This window comes from Schistocerca gregaria, chromosome 3, assembly GCF_023897955.1.
Source record: "Schistocerca gregaria isolate iqSchGreg1 chromosome 3, iqSchGreg1.2, whole genome shotgun sequence".
In the NCBI taxonomy this organism is placed as follows: Eukaryota; Metazoa; Arthropoda; class Insecta; order Orthoptera; family Acrididae; genus Schistocerca; species Schistocerca gregaria.
The window spans coordinates 734,730,467-734,747,884 of NC_064922.1; the positions used below are offsets into that span (position 1 = coordinate 734,730,467).

At 40.0% G+C, this 17,418-nt stretch overlaps 1 protein-coding gene across 2 annotated transcripts in view; it reads left to right on the top strand.

Moving 5' to 3' along the window:
* LOC126353779 (translation factor GUF1 homolog, mitochondrial) overlaps positions 1-17,418 on the top strand; it is a 153,150-nt gene that overhangs the window by 109,465 nt on the left and 26,267 nt on the right. For both annotated transcript variants that reach the window (XM_050002865.1, XM_050002864.1), the window contains exons 7-8: positions 15,158-15,372; positions 17,229-17,357. In XM_050002865.1, the coding sequence (XP_049858822.1) occupies positions 15,158-15,372; positions 17,229-17,357 (344 nt within the window). The remainder of the gene's footprint in view (positions 1-15,157; positions 15,373-17,228; positions 17,358-17,418) is intronic.

The following is a 17,418-nucleotide window of genomic DNA, read 5'->3' on the forward strand; positions in this document are numbered from 1 at the left end:
CCAAATTATATCATCATTTCATAAATAAATCAGAAATAAATTTAATAATTAGAGTTAAATTGTACTATTAATAATTTGAATTTTAAGTATACCAGAAATTTCATAATGCCAAATATTTTTAAAAGAAATGCAATTTTAACTGTTAGAACATATTGATTGTAACACATTAATTTCTTTTTTATTCATTTTACCATGAAAAACAATAAGTCATTTACAAAATTATATGAATTCTTTTAATGAAACAGCTGAAATAATTTTAACCTACACAAGAATCAACAACATATGCTAACTAAAACCCCTGTCCAGTTCAGAATCACTAATGACATTTTCATGATCTGGACATATGGCAGGGTCAACCTTTGCTCGTTTCTCCATAATCTCAGCACCTACTCCCACATCCAGTTCAGCTGATCCTTTACAACTCAATGAGCCATCTTCCTAGATGTTGATCTCCACTTCTCACATAGCTCCATAAATATGTCTGTTCATATCAAGTGCACAGACACTGCATCTGCAGTATAAAGCAGGAGATGTTGAGATGTACCCATAACCTTACCATATCCTGTAATGTCAGACAGTATCCTGTCCAGCTCACCCATAAACAGATCCCATGTGCCATCTCCTCCTCTGACACCAGCAAACTAGCCACTAACCAGCATTCCTGTGATCTTCGAGCATCATCCTGGTCATGAAAAGTTCACCAAATCATTCACCAGGGATTTGACTGCCTCTTGTCATGCCCTGGGATAAGGGATATCTCACCCAAAATCATACCCGTATTACCCAGTGTTGTTTTCCACTGCCCACCCAACCTGCAGAATATCTTCACCCTCCCTATCCCAATCCTACTCCCAGTCCTGCACCCCATGGGTCATTCCCTCTTATCTGGGCCAGGTATATTACTGTACAGCATTCTATGTGTGCATGACAAGTAATCAACTGTTTATCTTCTGGTAAACCTTCCGGGATGTAAGGTCGTGGTCCATGAAACTCTTCAGCTCCTAACGTTTCGTCCAGAGCTGTGCTGGACATCTTCAGAGGGGTGTTTCTCCTCCAGTGAGTCTTGCCGACTGATGGGTCGGACGTCTGAGAGTGACTTATATATTGGAACAATGAAAATAAGTGTAAATACACGGTTATAAGAACACAGAAGTTTTTGCCGATTAGGGAAAACAGACAAATTGGCTGTAGCAGAACGCGTTTTTCAGTCAGGAAATAATCAAGTGAAGTTTTCCGAAACAAAAATTTCATCTACGATGATGAACTGTTACCCACAGCTTTGTGGAGAAGCAATTGAAATATATAAACATAGGGATAATTTTAATCGGGAAGAAGAGACCATGAAACTTAGTGATATTTGGACAGTAGCACTACAGAATTGCTAGACAGTTTTATCTGTGGTGAGATTACGATTGATAGTTAAGTTTTATCTCTGACAAAGATTATCTCTGCATATCATGTGTAACTCTGGCCACGCCCACTTTCTACGATATATAGGTCGCTCTCAGACGTCCGACCCGTCAGTCGGTAAGACTCACCGGAGGAGAAACACCCCTCTGGAGATGTCCAGCGCAGCTCTGGACGAAATTTAGGAGCTGAAGAGTTTCATGGACCACGACCTTACATCCCAGCAGGTTTACCAGAAGATATGTCATCTGGTCGTGAAAGCCTTCATACTATAATCAACTGTTTACTCACGTGAATGGCAAACCACAAACTTGACCATACAGTTGTCAAACATGCTGCACACCACAACACAAATGTGTCCAATAACTTCAGTAGATGTGCCATTTGGATAATGCCCTCTGGCACAAGTTTCTCTGAACTACAAAATTGGGAATTGTCTCTCCAAAATACACTGCACTCATGCACCATTGGGTCCTAAACTTCACTAACCTGTTTCCCACTGCCTCACCTTATCTTTGCCCTTCTCTCTTCTGCCTTTACCGCTCTTTCCACATGCAGATCATGTGCTGCCTTCTGCCACAACTCTTTCTTCCTTTCTCTCCTCCCATTTTCCACCTTCTCCCTTTTTCTCTCCCCTCCACATCTCCATCGTCATCTCCACCTTCCTAATTTCCCCCACCCCCTCTCCTTCTCCCTCCTCACCCTCTCTCTATATCTCTTATGTGCTCTGCCCTCTCAGGTTGTTTCATCTTGTTGTGCAGCCACAGAATCAGATGTCAAAAGACTTGTCTTGCTCTACCTCACTATGCCCTCCTGGCCTCAGGCATCCTTCCCTACCATATCCCATCCTCCATCAACCCAGGCAACTGCTTTCAGTAATCCATAATCAGTCTTGCCATGGCCACAAGAGTGATTGTGGGTACCTTTGTAGTTGTTCATGTGAAAGTGTGTACTTTTATTAGAAAAAAATCAAGAGCTTGAAAGCTGCTGCACATACTGTTTCCTGTTACATGTGTCTGTGCGCAGCACATCAGATCACTACAGGTGAGTGGTTGGTTTTCTCTTATTTTCAGTACTGTTCCATCCAGTAATTTTCATTACTGTTAATCCTAAGGAAATACAGTTCACCAGTGAATGAGGTTACTCACAAAATCTTTGTTCAACTGATTCTAGAGGAGTGCTCATCATTCTGGCACTCCTACATGGTAGGATTAATGGAGATCTAAAAATCCAGTTTAGCTGTCCAGCATTTCGTTACTTAGTGCCTGACTTTCACGGAGATGATCATCAAACTACAGTGGCAGATGCTACAAAACAGTCATTGTGCATCACTGAGATGTTTACTGTTAAATTCTGAGAGTGTGTGTGTCAAGAATAGTTGGACATCATATAACCTCCACCTGAATACACCTCTTGAAATGACCATGAACTGAAAATCAAAGAAATTTGAAAACATAACAAGGCTTACTAACCTTTATTGTGATGGCATTCAAAGTACCCCTACCCTCTCCCCCCAGTCAGTATTAATTAATCTCATGATGGGGAAAGCAGTAGAAGCTAGAAATTGTAAAAAGGCAAAAGTGAAAAAAAATGGTGGAGGTAATGCCTTTAGTACACAGAGGTGTCAAAAGTCATGGTAAACCTCCTAACACATGGACTTTCTTTTGCCTTGCACAGTGCAGCAACTCAGTGTGATATGGTCTTAACAGGTCGTTGAAAGACCCCTGCAGAAGTATTGAACCTTGCTGTCAAATAGCCCTCCATAATTGCAAAAGTGTTGCTGTGCAGGACTTTGTAAACAAACTGACTTCTCAATTATGTCCAATAAGTGTTCAATGGGATTCATGCCATGCGATTTGGGTGACCAGATTATTTGGACAAATTGTCCAGAATGCTCTTCAAATCAATCACAAACAATTGTGCCCCAGTGACATGGCACCTTGTCACCTACAAAAATCCATCATTGTTTGGCTGCAAATGGTTTGCCTGTCTAGGGTCCAAAAGACATGGGTCATAAGCCCAGGAGAGGCACTGCAGCCAATGTTGTGCAGTTAGCAAAGATACATCAGTTTTGTGCTGCCATAGCCCATTAGCTCCAAATTTCGCTGCATCGTCCTAATGGATGTGTTCATTGTATGTCCCACATGGGTTTCTGTGGTTATTTCATGCAGTGTTGCTTGTCTATTAGCACATACAACTCTACACAAACACCGCTTCTCTAATTAAGTGAAGGCCGTTGTCCATTGCGAGAATAATGTCTGATATTTGGTATTCTCGGCACACTTTTGACCCTTTGGATCACAGAATATTGAATTCCCTAATGATTACCAAAACGGAATGTTCCATGCATCTAGCTCCAGCAACTGTTCCGCCTTCATAGTCTGTTACTTTCCGTCATGCAGCTATAATCACATCAGAAATCTTTTCACATCAATCACCTGAGTACAAATGGCAGCTCCTCCAACGCACTGCCCTTTTATACATTGTGTACATGATTTTTATCACCTCAGTATATACTTATGTAGAAAGAATTTCCAGGTGTAAGATGAAAGCTAGTGAAGTGTAGTTGTAGGTGCATGTGCGTAGGCGTTTTTGGGTATATAATCTTAAACACAGCACTGGAGGGTTGAGTTGTATGTTGGCACTTTATAGTAATATGAAATCCCTCATCCCCTCACAGGAGCATTGGGTTGCAATTCTGCTGGACAATATTTTGATTGATATCCCCAAAACAGATTTGTTCAGAATGTGAGCTGATGAATGTAACTTGGTGCTGACTAGTTTAAGCAAAGTTTTGGGTAGCACAAAACACATGTTAGGATACAGTTCCACAGCCAGTGGTGCCAGAGGTGGTGTGACAGGCTGGCTTAGCAGCAATGATTCAATCTTCATTCATATCCAATCACCACTCCATGATTTCTCTAGTTGTGTTGGCTGTGACGGGAACAAAAGCAGCAGCAAACTTTTGAAGGGTGGGTGGAGTTCATACTAGTGTAGCTGCATAGGTTTCAGCTGTAATGTGTGTCATGTGTCTCATCTGTAGGTGCTGTGCAGTGGGTGAGGCAGTTGGCGGAATTGTCTTATTGCCATAGGTGACTGTGGTGTTAAGTAAACTGCTCACTCTCAGCCATGGCAGGAACCATGTGCTGCTCTCACTGCCCCATAATGATGGCACAATCTATCCTTGTATGTGTCTGGGAGCCTGCAAAGTAGAACAGAACTGTGACATATTCTGCTGTACTTCAACCATGGAGAAAAGTGACGTAGTATGCGGCCAAAGAATGATCAGCACTCCCTCTGAGAATGTTATCTCATTCAACTGCCACTTTTGAACTTTTGAAACAGATGCATGGGGTACTGACAGTGGAGAATAGTGTCAAAATGCATGAAAGAGACTCTTGCTATGATAGGTGTTATGCTGCCAATGTATAGAAAATTGGAAAGCACATATACCACCATTAGTCACATGCATATACTACGTATTTGATACAGACCCATTCTCATGAATGTTGAAGTAAAGCCCATGTTGAAGATTCATAAATGGATTATGCACAAAGGAGGAATTCACATGAACTGCCTGCTCTGTCGGTGTTGATACACAGTATGAATGGTGCTGACTGAGATTTTTATCTACATTATGTCCCAGCATTATTTGTGGTGGAGGCAGTTCTCATGTGGGTGGAGTACTTTGAGAATTACCCTGCAATATGAGATGACTGTCGGCAGCGGAATGAGACTGTGCAGTGTAGTGAGTTGTGATGCGGAGAAAAGAGAGTGCAGAGCTCTGAAGGGATGCCAAAGTTTCATGTCAGTCAAAGGCATCAAGGCACATTGGGAAATGTGATAATGCATCAGCATTTACACACAATGTGGTAGGCTCACTCTAAATAAAGTAGTATAAATTAGTAAGATAGACAACCCATTGATGTAGCTGTTTTGCAGTTTTCTCAAGAAGATTCTCTGATTGGAATGTATACCGCAGAGATAGGCTGGACAGTGAAGGGGGAGGCGTGTTTATAGCGATAAGAAGTGCAATAGTATCGAAGGAAATTGACGGAGATTCGAATTGTGAAATGATTTGGGTGAAGGTCACGGTTAAAGCAGGCTCAGACATGGTAATTGGATGTCTCTATAGGCCCCCGGGCTCAGCAGCTGTGGTGGCTCAGCACCTGAAGAATAATTTGGAAAATATTTCGAGTAGATTTCCCCACCATGTTATAGTTCTGGGTGGAGATTTTAATTTGCCGGATATAGACTGGGAGACTCAAACGTTCATAACGGGTGGCAGGGACAAAGAATCCAGTGAAATATTTTTAAGTGCTTTATCTGAAAACTACCTTGAGCAGTTAAACAGAAAACCGACTCGTGGCGATAATATATTAGACCTTCTGGTGACAAACAGACCCGAACTATTTGAATCAGTTAATGCAGAACAGGGAATCAGCGATCATAAAGCGGTTACTGCGTCGATGATTTCAGCCGTAAATAGAAATATTAAAAAAGGTAGGAAGATATTTCTGTTTAGCAAAAGTGACAAAAAGCAGATTACAGAGTACCTGACGGCTCAACACAAAAGTTTTGTCTCAAGTGCAGATAGTGTTGAGGATCAGTGGACAAAGTTCAAAACCATGGTACAATATGTGTTAGATGAGTATGTGCCAAGCAAGATCGTAAGAGATGGAAAAGAGCCACCGTGGTACAACAACCGAGTTAGAAAACTGTTGCGGAAGCAAAGGGAACTTCACAGCAAACATAAACATAGCCAAAGCCTTGCAGACAAACAAAAATTACGCGAAGCGAAATGTAGTGTGAGGAGGGCTATGCGAGAGGCTTTCAATGAATTCGAAAGTAACGTTCTATGTACTGACTTGGCAGAAAATCCTAAGAAATTTTGGTCCTATGTCAAAGCGGTAGGTGGATCAAAACAAAATGTCCAGACACTCTGTGACCAAAATGGTACTGAAACAGAGGATGACAGACTAAAGGCCGAATTACTAAATGTCTTCTTCCAAAGCTGTTTCACAGAGGAAGACTGCACTGTGCTTCCTTCTCTAGATTGTCGCACAGTTGACAAAATGGTAGATATCGAAGTAGACGACAGAGGGATAGAGAAACAATTAAAATCGCTCAAAAGAGGAAAGGCCGCTGGTCCTGATGGGATACCAGTTCGATTTTACACAGAGTACGCGAAGGAACTTGCCCCCCTTCTTGCAGCGGTGTACCGTAGGTCTCTAGAAGAGCGAAGCGTTCCAAAGGATTGGAAAAGGGCACAGGTCATCCCCGTTCTCAAGAAGGGACGTCGAACAGATGTGCAGAACTATAGACCTATATCTCTAACGTCGATCAGTTGTAGAATTTTGGAACACGTATTATGTTCGAGTATAATGTCTTTTCTGGAGACTAGAAATCTACTCTGTAGGAATCAGCATGGGTTTCGAAAAAGACGATCGTGTGAAACCCAGCTCGCGCTATTCGTCCACGAGACTCAGAGGGCCTTAGACACGGGTTCACAGGTAGATGCCGTGTTTCTTGACTTCCGCAAGGCGTTTGACACAGTTCCCCATAGTCGTTTAATGAACAAAGTAAGAGCATACGGACTATCAGATCAATTGTGTGATTGGATTGAGGAGTTCCTAGATAACAGAACGCAGCACGTCATTCTCAATGGAGAGAAGTCTTCCGAAGTAAGAGTGATTTCAGGTGTGCCGCAGGGGAGTGTCATAGGACCGTTGCTATTCACAATATACATAAATGACCTGGTGGATGACATCGGAAGTTCACTGAGGCTTTTTGCAGATGATGCTGTGGTGTATCGAGAGGTTGCAACAATGGAAAATTGTACTGAAATGCAGGAGGATCTGCAGCGAATTGACGCATGGTGCACGGAATGGCAATTGAATCTCAATGTAGCGAAGTGTAATGTGATGCGAATACATAGAAAGATAGGTCCCTTATCATTTAGCTACAAAATAGCAGGTCAGCAACTGGAAGCAGTTAATTCCATAAATTATCTGGGAGTACGCATTAGGAGTGATTTAAAATGGAATGATCATATAAAGTTGATCGTCGGTAAAGCAGATGCCAGACTGAGATTCATTGGAAGAATCCTAAGGAAATGCAATCCGACAACAAAGGAAGTAGGTTACAGTACGCTTGTTCGCCCAATGCTTGAATACTGCTCAGCAGTGTGGGATCCGCACCAGGTAGGGTTGATAGAAGAGATAGAGAAGATCCAACGGAGAGCAGCGCGCTTCGTTACAGGATCATTTAGTAATTGCGAAAGCGTTACGGAGATGATAGATAACCTACAGTGGAAGACTCTGCAGGAGAGACGCTCAGTAGCTCGGTACGGGCTTTTGTTGAAGTTTCGAGAACATACCTTCACCGAAGAGTCAAGCAGTATATTGCTCCCTCCTACGTATATCTCGCGAAGAGACCATGAGGATAAAATCAGAGAGATTAGAGCCCACACAGAAGCATACCGACAATCCTTCTTTCCACGTACAGTACGAGACTGGAATAGGGGGGAGAACCGATAGAGGTACTCGGGGTACCCTCCGCCACACACCGTCAGGTGGCTTGCGGAGTACGGATGTAGATGTAGATGTAGATGAAGATAAGTTGGTAAATGAAAATATACAATAACAGTTTACAAAATATGAACTTTGGTTCCCTGAAAGAGGAGGAAACTTATGGAACTTTTGAACACCCTACATTACCACAATTGCCTCTTGCTCTATCTGAAAATAATTAATGTAAGCTGGCCCTAGGTTTTGGGATGCTTGTGGTATTGTTTAATTTGACCTATTAAGATTTTTATGTGACTGTATAGTGCCAGTCCCATGTTTCAATGCATCTGTTGTTAACGCAGATGTGTTCATCCATAGTTGTTCTTTTTTGTGCTGGGTACTTGAGCACATCGCCCTGTCTTGTGCTTTTCTCTTCAGTTCAATGTACTGTATTTTCCCAACTATAATACAATGCTTTTTCCCAAATTCATCATTCTAAAAATACAGAGTTGTCTTACATTTGCAGATAATGCTTTGTTTGCTGAGGCCAGTGTGGGGTCAACTTATGTTTACAGATGAAGCTTTGATAGTTTAGGCCATGCGCAGCTTTAATTTGACAGTTTCAGATATGTGGGCTGGGGTGTAGTGGCAGCAAATTTTGTCATTCTGCCAGCCATTGGTATGCATCTCCCATACCTTGCTTTCTGTGAACATGTACCACATTTAAACTGCCATTTGCCTGAATCTTAAGTGCAGTAGGAACTGAACTGACTGTATGGACAAATACTCTGCAATAACATACATTTCTACTGCACAGAGCATGCAAAATGCGGTACAATAAATGAAACATGAAGTTCAATAGCACTATTGATTTTCAAGGGTGGCAACAAATGATGATGCACACTGTTAGCCTGAAGTTGTCCAATTTCTGCTGATCCAGCACTAGGGGCTGAGAAGATAACATGTTGTTGTTATTTAGTTTGCATAATGCTGTAAGGACAGTAAATGATGGAAATCAATAATGGATGCAGATCATAGTCATGACTGTTGAGAAACATGGATCTGTGAGTCTGCAGTCTGTTTCATGCAGACAATACGACACTAATTTTAAGCCAATCATTCTTCATGAAGCAGAGGCCACAACCCAATTTGCAGTAGAAAGAAAATTTGATGGCATGGAAGCAAATGTTCATAGGAGATGTCAAGCGAAGAATAAATTACATCGCCAGTTCACACACCATATATTCATGAGACCAAATCAGGAAAGGTCCCATGAATTTGAGACACAGATTGTTCAGCACATGCAAGAGAAATCCAATTTAGATTTCCCAGGTACTCGTGAAATTATCCTACAAAGGCACTGGAGATAAAGAGGAATGATCCAACTGTATGCTTCGTGGAATTCAATGTAAGTAAGAGCGAGTGGATGATGCTGATAAAGTGAATGGAGCCCACATTATGATGCAGAACAATAATAGCTCAGTGACTTTGTGGGGCATTTTACGAAAAACTAGTTGTCATAAAAATATCTAAGAAAACACCACAACTGTCAACAGCAGACCTTTGTATCAAAAATGTGTGTAAATTTGATTAGTCAGACTACAGCAAAAATAAATGCAAAACCTTTCCAGAAGCAGGTGTGGACTCCAACCATAATTTAATGGCCATGAACTACAGATTAAATCAATCATGGAAAGGTAGCAAATCAAGGATAAGTTGAATAACTGGGATTTGCTGAGAGTTTCAAATGGGCATAGGGCTGCACTTGCAGTGCATGCAGGAAGATGATGTCCTGGTTCGGCCTGTGCCTAGGTGACACAAACCACCATCTTGAGTGTTCACACTCATAGTCTTTACATGAGTCCTCCAAAACCAGATTTCGTGAACTGATTTCAAAATACTGTCTCTGGTTGTCTGGTTGATCATGTATGAGACAGTGTTGTTGCCTATCTCAGAGATTATTGAATCTGGACACTGAGCAGGCAGTAAAGAAAACTGAGGAGAAATGTGGAAACACAATAAAAGTTAGGGGAGAAGAAGTAAAAGCTTTAAAAGTTTGTGGATCACATTGTAATTCTGTTGGAGAGAGCAAAGGACTTGGAGTATAAGTTAAATGGAATTGATAGTTTCTTGGAAAAGAGGCTGTGAGATGAACATCAACAAAAGTAAACAAGGATAATAAAATGGAATTAGCTTGTTAAATGAAACACACAAAGTGCTATATGAATTTTACTAACAAATTATGGCTGAAGAACAGAGGATATAAATGCGGATTGGCAATAGCAAGAAAAGCATTTCTGAAAAAGAAGACTTTGTTAATTAATAATATAAATTAAAGGTACAGTTCTCATTGAGGCAATATAATTTTCCATACGACACATTACAGTAAATGTCATATGTGCAACTGTTACCCATGCGACATTCGTGTTATAAATTGCCTGCAAAAGGCAAAGAGCCCAAGTTCGAGTCTCAGTCCAGCACACGGTTTTAATATTCCAGAAAGTTGGATATCATTGCACACTCTGCTGCAGACGGAAAACTTCATTCTGGAAACATCCCCCAGGCTGTGGCTAAGCACATCTCCACAGTTCCGCTTCTTCCTGAATTACTAGTCATGCAAGTTTTGCAGAAGAGCTGCTGTGAAGTTTGGAATGTAGGAGATATGATACTGGTGAAAGTAAAGTTGTGAGGGCAGGTCATTAGCTGTGTTTGGGTAGTTCAGTCAGTAGAGCACTTCTTGGTGAAATTCAAAGGTCCCAAGTTTCAGTCTCGGTTGGGCACACAGTTTTGATCTGCCAGGAAGTTTCATATTGGCACACACTCCACTGCAGAGTGAAAACTTCATTCTGCACATTTGTGTTGCCACAGAAGTAATATGACAAATAACAAAACAAAACAGATGGCAATAGTCTTGTATGTGGCATGTCAGTGGTATCCTCATCATAGACGACTTCCAAATATGTCGCGTTTTTATTTGACACTGGAAAGAGGTATAGCTCTCCTTCCAGTGGTAAAAACAATTTCGATTTGTTAGTGACATTTTTGCCACAATAAAATGCATCAGATGTGAAGTGGCTGGCGACTACATTTTTTATTGCAAACTTTTCTAAATATGTGCTGTGTTTTACTTAATTTCGAAGTATCGCAATAACTATGAACAATAGTAAAATGTAAACCAGTTCATTATCAAGTTGTGATGTTAGACTATAAGATGCAAAAAAATCAATTTTTTACTAAATGGTTTCCTCAAAATTGAATGAAAAAGATTGCATAGTGGAGAACATGAGTGTATACCACATCGGTGATTTTTAAATTTTTGTTTTGTCCAGTAAGTTAACGGAGACAGATGCAGCATTGCTTCATCCACATAAAATGTTTTTCCTTAGACACATCAGATGACATGAAATTTCTGTCCTCTTGTATTGTGTGATACAGTTGTGTGTATCAATCAGCATTTCATGTTGCGCCGGTTGATACAACAGAAAATCATATCAATGTTTTATCGCTGTCAGGCGAGAGTGAACAAATTATATTGTTTTATGTTTCCACATGCTCCACCATTGTAGGTGACTTCTGCGTCATAATGCAAGTCACATTGCATATTGTATCACTTATTGCATTGCTGTTGTAAGAACTACATCTGAGACTTAAGAAATCTTTTCTGAGAGTAATTGTGTGGAATGCTCGCCTCATTCAGAAGTAAAATATGTGGAATAAAGAGTATAGACAAGAAAAGATTAGAAGCTTTTACATATGGAGCTTTAGAAGAATGCTGAAGATTAGAGGGCGGGAAAGTTAACTAATAAAATTGTACTGAATTGAATTAAGGAAAAAAAGAACTGTATAATTCAACTTAAGTGATATAAGGACTTGATTGATACACCTGATGCCATATGTCCACCAGCAGCCACAAGCTCTACTTTGTTTAGTACAGAACTCCACTGACAAACTTCTTTCAGAAATTGTTGAAGAATACCTTCTGAGTATTTTAGTATAAGTGACTCATGGTCTCTGGTGGCTTGTTAAGAGTTTTTGTTTCATGTATTGCCCCAAATAGCCTTGTATCTGTATTGACCTGAAAACAGTGCAAATGTTGATGGTATGCACTTTGTGCCTTGTTTCCATTTGGTCAGAGTACTTGCTGTTGTAGTACCCTTGTTGCTCTTCGCCTTCAGTAATGCTTGGTTCTGTCTTAGGTTTGTTTATCTGACAGTTTTAGTTGTACATCAGCAGTGAAGCACAGCTGTATGAATAGGTTTACTGATGAAGAGTTATGTATGGACTCACTGAATTTGTGGAAGAGCAGCCCAATCATGCTACGCTGAACTGTTCCCACAGTGATGGCAGGCACATCACAGTACAGTGTTACATCTGAGGGTTGTTGCATCACTCTGTTTTGTGTGCTGTACACACATATTACAGGTTTCTTCATTATTATCACAGAAACAAGAGTTATTGTGGGAACAAGGTGAATAAATCACAGTTGCATTATTACTCGGTAATGAGCCACCAGAGGCCACAGGCCCCTTATACGAAAATACTCAGAAGGTATCCCTAAAGAACCTCTGAAAATTTGTCAGTCAAGTTCTGGTCCATCTTGTATAGTGCAGTACTATGCATTAATTTGTGTTTCTTTACTGAGTTGACACCGCTGTACAGGAAATTAGACACAGCATCTATTTCAGTTTCTTTGTTTCTGTCTTTTGAAACTTTACCATTTTGTCTTTTGAAATTTTACCTTCAGCAGAGTTTTTATTATTAATTCTTAATGTCACACTGCATCCATTATAAATTTGACTGCTAATATTTATTTTCTTGTGAACATTGAGACATCCTTTGCCACACACACACACACACACACAAAAAAAAAAAAAAGAAAAAAAAAAGTTGACTGGTTCGACTGATGAAGAATTACTGAGGATGTCAGAAGAATCAGATTTTGATGTCGGTGATCCAGCATTATTGGAGCTTTCTGATGAAGAAGATGCATTTGTGCACATAACTGATAGTGACAGCAGTGAAATTGACAATGATTGTGATGTTAATGGTGACAGAAATGGATTGCAAGAAACCAACAGCCAGAACTGTAAGATGCCTCTGTGCCTGCCGGCAGCCTCGTGGTAGTCAATGTGTTAATTCTGAAAACTAGTTTACATTATTTTGGCAATTACAGCTCTACAACCACTGTATTTTTGAGGTTAATACATCTTGTACCATCAGTAAGCAAACCAGTATAGACCAAATAGTAGATAATATGCAGGGTGATTATAATTAAAGGTAAACTTTCAAAAAACTGTAGAAAAAACACCACAGGTCAGAATGACGTCAAATTGCGATGGAATATTATCGGAGATGGGGGAGAACGTATGGCAGAAGAAAACAATAGTGTGAAAATTGATCAATAGATGGTGCTGTATGTGTCAGAAAATACATAAATGAAAACACCTGTCATGCATACGACCCATTGAAGTTGGTATAAACACGCTGGGTACACAGCTTTTCCTCCTTTGTGTGTGCGACATTTGCCATGACTGTCTCAATGCAGGATCATGCTCTGCTTGTAAAGCTGTATTACAAGTATGATGACTGTGCGCACACATTGCTCTGCAGAAGTTTCAGACACTGAATGGTTTGAAAAAAGGCATTGGTCCGATGAATGCTGTGGGTCTGGAGGAAATGATTCAGAAATTTGAAAAGACAGGTTCTTTTGGTGTACAACCTGGTAGAGGGAGGAAACAAATTGATTTGACATCAGTGGAAGCAGTGGCCACAGCAATGCAGGAGGAGACGAGTGGTGGTGTGCACGCGTGTATTGCATGGAGAAGTGCCAGAACATTGGACATACCTGGGAGCACAGTGCACAAAATGCTACAAAACATCCTTCTTTGATATCCTTTTCAAAATTACCCATGTGCACAAGTTACTTCCTGTTGACCTGCCAGCAAGAGAGACCTTTGCTTTAAAATTTCTTGCTTGCAGGGAACTGGACAATGATTGGCCGTGGAATGTTTTGTGGACAGACAAAGCCCACTTCCATCTGACAGGATATGTTAATACACGGAATTGTTGAATATGGGCAACGGAAAATCCACACGCAAATCAAGCAGTACCACTTCATCCTGAAAAGATCACTGTGTGGTGCGGATTCACAGCATCAACCATCATTTATCATAGGGCCTTCTTTTTTCAAAGAGACAGATGCTTCCGGTCCTGTTACCTGTTCCGTCACTGATAAGCACTATGAGTGTCTTTTGCGCAACCACGTCATTCCAGTTCTCCAGCAGCATGGATGTGTGGATGGGATCATTTTTATGCAAGATGGCCCACCTCTGCACATTGCAAATCCCGTTAAGCAGCTGCTGAAGTGCCATTTCAGAAATGCTAGAATTATCAGACACCATTTCCCTACAGCATGACCATCCTGATCACCTGATCTTAATCTGTGTGACTTCTGGCTGCGGGGATATCTGAAAGATGTTGTGTTTTCTGATTGCAAACTTAGCTGTGTTGAAGGCACACATTGCGCAACACATTCAGAATGTGACCCCGGAAACACTTCAATAAGATGTGGAACATGCTGCTTCTCAATTTCAACTTGTTTCAGAAAACGGTGGACAGCACATTGAACATGTTTTGCGAAAGTCACACGGAAATTAATAATCTGATATGATTTTGATTGATGCTTTTCATGCAGTTTTTGGCCTCAGGACAATTGAAAACTGATGTGATTTATGATTTTTATGTGGTATTTGGTCCCAGTACAATTAAAAACTGATGTGACTGATGCTTTTTATGCAGTTTTTGGCCTCAGGACAATTAAAAACTGATTTTTCCAAGTCGATGTGATAGGACGTTGCTGTGGTGGATGGGCTTACATAACCAATATTATCACATCTGTACAACCATGAACACTGAGTACTACAATTTGTTTAATGCCAAATGTACACCTTAGGCATTGTTGTATGATTCATTTGTCATTTGTAGTCAACCGCTATTAGATTATGATACTTACAGCACCATCTATTGCTACATATTGTTGCTATTTATTTTTCTTCTGCCATACGTTTATCCCCTTCTCCGATTATATTCCATTGCAATTTGACATCATTATGACAGGTGGTGTTATTTCTACAGAAGTTTGAAAGTTTAACTTTAATTATAATCACCCTGTATTTTTAGTGTTTACCTCATTAGTTTGTCTTTTATAAAATATGACTTATCTTTTTTAATTTTTGTTTTAGATACTTTTATTGGCAGCGTTATTTCTCTTTGCATGGAAAGAAGAGGCATCCAAAAGACAGCCACAAATATTGACAATAACAGGGTAATGATGCAGTTTATTCTGCCATTAAATGAAATTATTGTTGATTTTCATGACGAGTTAAAATCTGTATCATCAGGCTATGCAAGTTTTGATTATGAAGACCATGGATATGTCCCATCACAGCTGGTAAAGGTAAGAAAAATGTCCTCACTTTATTGATCTCATGGTACATCGAGCATGCATTTGTGTGTCATTCTAATGTTGAGTTTTAATCTGGCTCAGTTGATGCTGACAGTGGCTGTGGTACCTCATGATCTTGGACACCGACAATTTTCAATAAAAAATTTATGTTAATGTGACTATGTTTGGTTCCAGTATGTAATTCCATTCTGATGATATTGCCCTTAAGTTCATAAAAGTTTCTATTGGATATTCATAAAACCAAGCAGTTGTTAACATTATTTTTTTCAATAACTAAATTAAAGTTTCACATGATAGAGGAAATTTTCTTCTGATACAGAAACATCACCCACTTGACCTTTATATTTTAATGAGGAAAAAGCACACTTGCAAGATATCAGCCTCAGCAGGCAAGCCCATGTGAAAATTTGGGCTGTAATTCTAACAGTAAGCAGTTATGCTCAAAGTAAGCTTTTAAACTTATGAGTGCAATGGTTGTTTGTCATTTGCTCCACCTTTCTGTAACCACCCAATGCCTGAGCACGAAGTATTGTACAAGAGAGTGAGTTGGTTGGTTGGTTGGTTGGTTGGTTGGTTGGTTGGTTGGTTGATTATGGGAAGGAGACCAGACAGCGTGGTCATCGGTCTCATCGGATTAGGGAAGGATGCGGAAGGAAGTCGGCCGTGCCCTTTCAGAGGAACCATCCCGGCATTTGCCTGGAGTGATTTAAGGAAATAACGGAAAACCTAAATCAGGATGGCCGGACGCAGGATTGAACCGTCGTCCTCCCAAGTGCGAGTCCAGTGTCTAACCACTGCGCCACCTCGCTCAGTAGAGACTGAGTGAGAGGTTTGTGAAATACTTCTTTGACATTGGTTACATGTTTTGTTTGTTGTGTCAAAGTGTGTGATTTCTTATATACTGTATACTGTAGCTGGTGCTTTCCTTTGAACATTTTTATGTTGCAGTTCACAAATGCAGTTTAATTAGATATGAATGAGTGTGTCCTTTAAGAAGTAGCATAGTATTCTTTAATTATTAACATTGCTGTTGTGTGTTTTTTTTTTTCATTTTAAACCTAGCACTGTTAAAATGGAGTACATTTGCAGGAAATGCACTATTCTTCAATATAATTGGCACAATTATATTGTAAATCAAAAATCATTAATTACTTTTTGTAATAATTCTTTAGTTGCTTAGGTTTATTCGTATTGATTTTGAGATTATACTATATATAGCTGTAGAATATCAATATGAACATATCATTAAAATAATACCAATTATATAAGTGTGTGAGATTGACATTACGTGTTATTTTTTGTGCAGAATAACTTGTTGTCGAACAGGATTTCGAAAACACGTTGGGCACATGTGTCCACCTCCACCCTCTTCTTCCCTAGTCTTCACTGTCCCACAAATAATAGGGCTTTGGTTGTCATTCTGCTGTAAAGTACTTCATGCTCAGCCATTAGGCAGCTGCACTGGGGTGGAGAGAGTGACAAACAACCGGTGCACATATAAGTTTAAATACTGTAGTTTCAGAAGGTCATGACTGCTTACTATCAGAATTATGGCATGGAATCTCATGCAGGATTGACTGCTGGGGCTGATGTCTTGCAAATGTGTTTTCCCTCCCCCTTCGTTAAAATATGGGGTCAAGTTGATGATGTTTCTGTGTAAGACACACACAGATAAGTATCACTACATGTGGAAAATTATGCCACAAACTGTGCAGCTCTCATGTGTGTGGTGTAATCATAATGAATGGTAGTATTTGTTGTTAATAGATGTCACAGTCACGATAAATAGTAGAAATTCAATCACTTTAAAAATTGATGACAATAACTGTGTTATTACTTTTTTTCAGCTTACAATAATGCTTAATGGTGTTGCTGTGGATGAACTGAGTACGATTGTACATATATCCAAAGCAGTAAGTTGTGGACGCAAAATGTGTGAAAAATTGAAAGAGATTATTCCAAGACAGATGATACAGGTAAACCACATATTTATGTCATTAACTGGTGGAAAGTTGCATTTCAAGAACAGACAGTCAA